This window comes from Neomonachus schauinslandi, chromosome 2 (genome assembly GCF_002201575.2).
Source record: "Neomonachus schauinslandi chromosome 2, ASM220157v2, whole genome shotgun sequence".
In the NCBI taxonomy this organism is placed as follows: Eukaryota; Metazoa; Chordata; class Mammalia; order Carnivora; family Phocidae; genus Neomonachus; species Neomonachus schauinslandi.
The window spans coordinates 7,091,879-7,094,604 of NC_058404.1; the positions used below are offsets into that span (position 1 = coordinate 7,091,879).

At 44.9% G+C, this 2,726-nt stretch overlaps 1 protein-coding gene across 1 annotated transcript; it reads right to left on the reverse strand.

The window, feature by feature from the left end:
• Nucleotides 1–496: 496 nt before the first annotated feature.
• LOC110584206 (sperm-associated antigen 11-like) lies at nt 497–2,481 on the reverse strand. Its single transcript, XM_021694240.1, has 2 exons — nt 2,427–2,481; nt 497–705 (listed from the first exon to the last, which is right to left on the reverse strand). Exons 1-2 carry the CDS (start codon nt 2,479–2,481, stop codon nt 497–499), a joined length of 264 nt encoding a protein of 87 aa, XP_021549915.1.
• Nucleotides 2,482–2,726: the final 245 nt, after the last annotated feature.

Consider the following 2,726-nt stretch of genomic DNA (forward strand, 5'->3'; position numbering starts at 1 on the left):
AAGAGTAAATGTTGAGTTTAGTTTTTGCAAACTAAACTCCTATTTATATGTCACCTGTTGTGAGGCTGGGAGGGGAGGGGACGAGGCTCGTCAGGACAGGGGCATAGGTAGGTGGAGGCTGGTGTTGGGTCTGATGATAAGGCAGATGGCATTTGGTGGGAAAGGGGCCAGAGGATTGACTGACTGCATTTCTGTCCCTCTGTGGATGAGATCAATCTGGAGCTTGGTCTCTAGTCCACCCCTGTCTGTGGGTCAGTGAGAGATACTCTCAGGAACATGGAAAGGAGGTAGGCATTGCAAAATTCTGAGATTTTTTTAAGGAAAAAAAACAGAAAAAGTAAAGTAAGCAAGCTTTTAGGAAAATTCTTTCATCAGACCTTCACCCTTGCTGCCGGATTCATTCAACAAATATTTATTGAGCACTTTCGATAAGCCACATGTCCTTCTAAGTCCTTGGATGCTTCAAGAGCCCTCCTGCGTTCCAGAAGCTTACATGTTAGGTCTCAGCTTTATTGTTTTTGCCATTGTTTTTGCTATCCACCTCTGGTTTATTTCTTCCTTCTGCATCTATATTTGGTAGGCAGCACCTATTCCAGGGATCAGAGCAGATTTCAGCCTTTTTCTCACCAAAATGGCAGAAGAAAAGTCTGCAGGTTCCGTGCTGCGTAAGGCAGATAACATCTCTGATTCCAGGTGGAATATCCCCTGTTGATGCAATAGAAAAGAGTTGATATTAAGTTCATGTGGCACAGAGAATAAAAGATGACCCCGGCCCACAGCCCAACTCTGAATATTTACTATATTCCTCCAAAGTTCAGAGTCTTTGGACTAGTTCCAGTTTAACTGAGCTTTGGTTTCTTAGCTTTAAAATGGACAATAACCTACACCTCAAAATGTTTCCAGAAGGGTGTATATTTTGTCCTATATTATTATATCAGGATTCTCAAGCTTCCTGGTGACAGACAGGACTTAGTGCATTAGGGGAAAACAAAGAATTTTCAGAGAACAGAGTGGAATAAAGGAGGGGTGGGTCTCGGTCTCTAGGAAAATTGTAAATAGTTCTGATTCTCAGCTTGTGGCCCCATTTTTAGTTTCATGTCTTACTATGAAAAGAAGAAAAGAAAACCTTTTTCTTCACCATGACTTGTGAACTTGTAGGTCAAACACAACTACCCTATATGGAAAGTATTTTCTATTTGTCATAAGAAAAAAAAAGTATAACTATGTGTGGTGACGGACATTGACTAGGCTTCTTGGGGTGGTCATTTCACAATACATACAAATACGGAATCATTATACTGTGTACCTGAAACTAGTATAAGGTCATATGTCAATTCTATCTCAAAAAAAAGAGCTCTTCCTATTTGGGAATGAGATGGTTGAATGACAGTTCTGATGTCAGGTCTGCAAATGTCACCTATGATGACCATAAAAACCAACAAAAACCACAAAATGCCACAGTGTTGGTCTTGCACCATTTATTTTATTTTATTTTATTTTTTAAGACTTTATTTATTTATTTCTTAGAGAGAGTGCACAAGCAGGGGGAGAGGCAGAGGGAGAGGGAGAAGCAGGTTGCCCGCGAGCAGGGAGCCCAACACAGGGCTCAATCCCAGACCCTGATATCATGACCTGAGCTGAAGGCAGATGCTTCACCGACCGAACCACCCAGGAATTCCAGTATGGCACATTGTAAAAAACAACCTTGTGCAAGATCTCAGCAAAAACTGGGGACTACCCTGGGATCCCATATCACCTGGGCTCTGCCATGGCTTGGGGAGGACAGCCACATGAAGACATGGGCCCCACAGTAATGAAGGTAGAAGAACCACAAGGGTAGGGACCTGGAGATCTGCATTCTAGTCTTACCTCCTCCAGTAGCTAATTCTCTCTCCTTGGACAGTTTGTTTAACCAGCGGTGCCTCAGTGTTCTCCTGCAGACCTGATCACCCGAGGAGGGGGTGCTGGAGGAACGCTGTCCTAGTCACCAGTCACTCACTGCTCGGGCTATAACTGAGGAGCACCCCGCCATACACCATCACTTTCCCAGGAGCTCGGTGTCCCCCCTGTAGAGCGCAGGGCCACCATGGAAGACCCATAGTCCCTTCCAGCTCTGACATTCATGTAACTATCATTTCCTCCTGGGAACTTTTCTTAGACTGCGGTGAATGTTTCCTAAATGTATCAGAGCTAAGGTGCCCCTTTGTCTTGTGTTAGACGACCCTGATCACCCGTATTTCACTTTTTAAAAAACTCTTCACAGGGAAGACCTAAACAGTCCAGAGCTGAGCCCCAGAGGGGTCCACCTGCACCATTAACAGCACACAGACACTCTAGCCCTCCACATGGACACTCATCCCTGGGATTCCTGCCCTATCTGCCCTGTCACCTCCAGCAGCTTTCTGCATCAGCCAGGAGACATTTACCTGAGTTCACTTGGACCAGACAGAAGAGGACAGCAAAAAGAAAGAGGACCTTCATGGTTCAAGGTTCCCTCCAGCTTTGCCAGCCCTCCTGTGCAGAAAAGCCAAGCCAACAAAACAGTGGAGTGGAGTACAAAGGACACAAAAATGGGACATTTATAGGTTTTTGGGAACACTGATCAGGAATGAGCACATTTATCTGGTCTACTGAGTAAAGCTGTGGGCAGAAAGTACTGGATACTCTTCCTTTCTGCCTAAAAATAGACAAGCTTCTTGGTATTGGGAGAAGCAGGGCTTGACCGG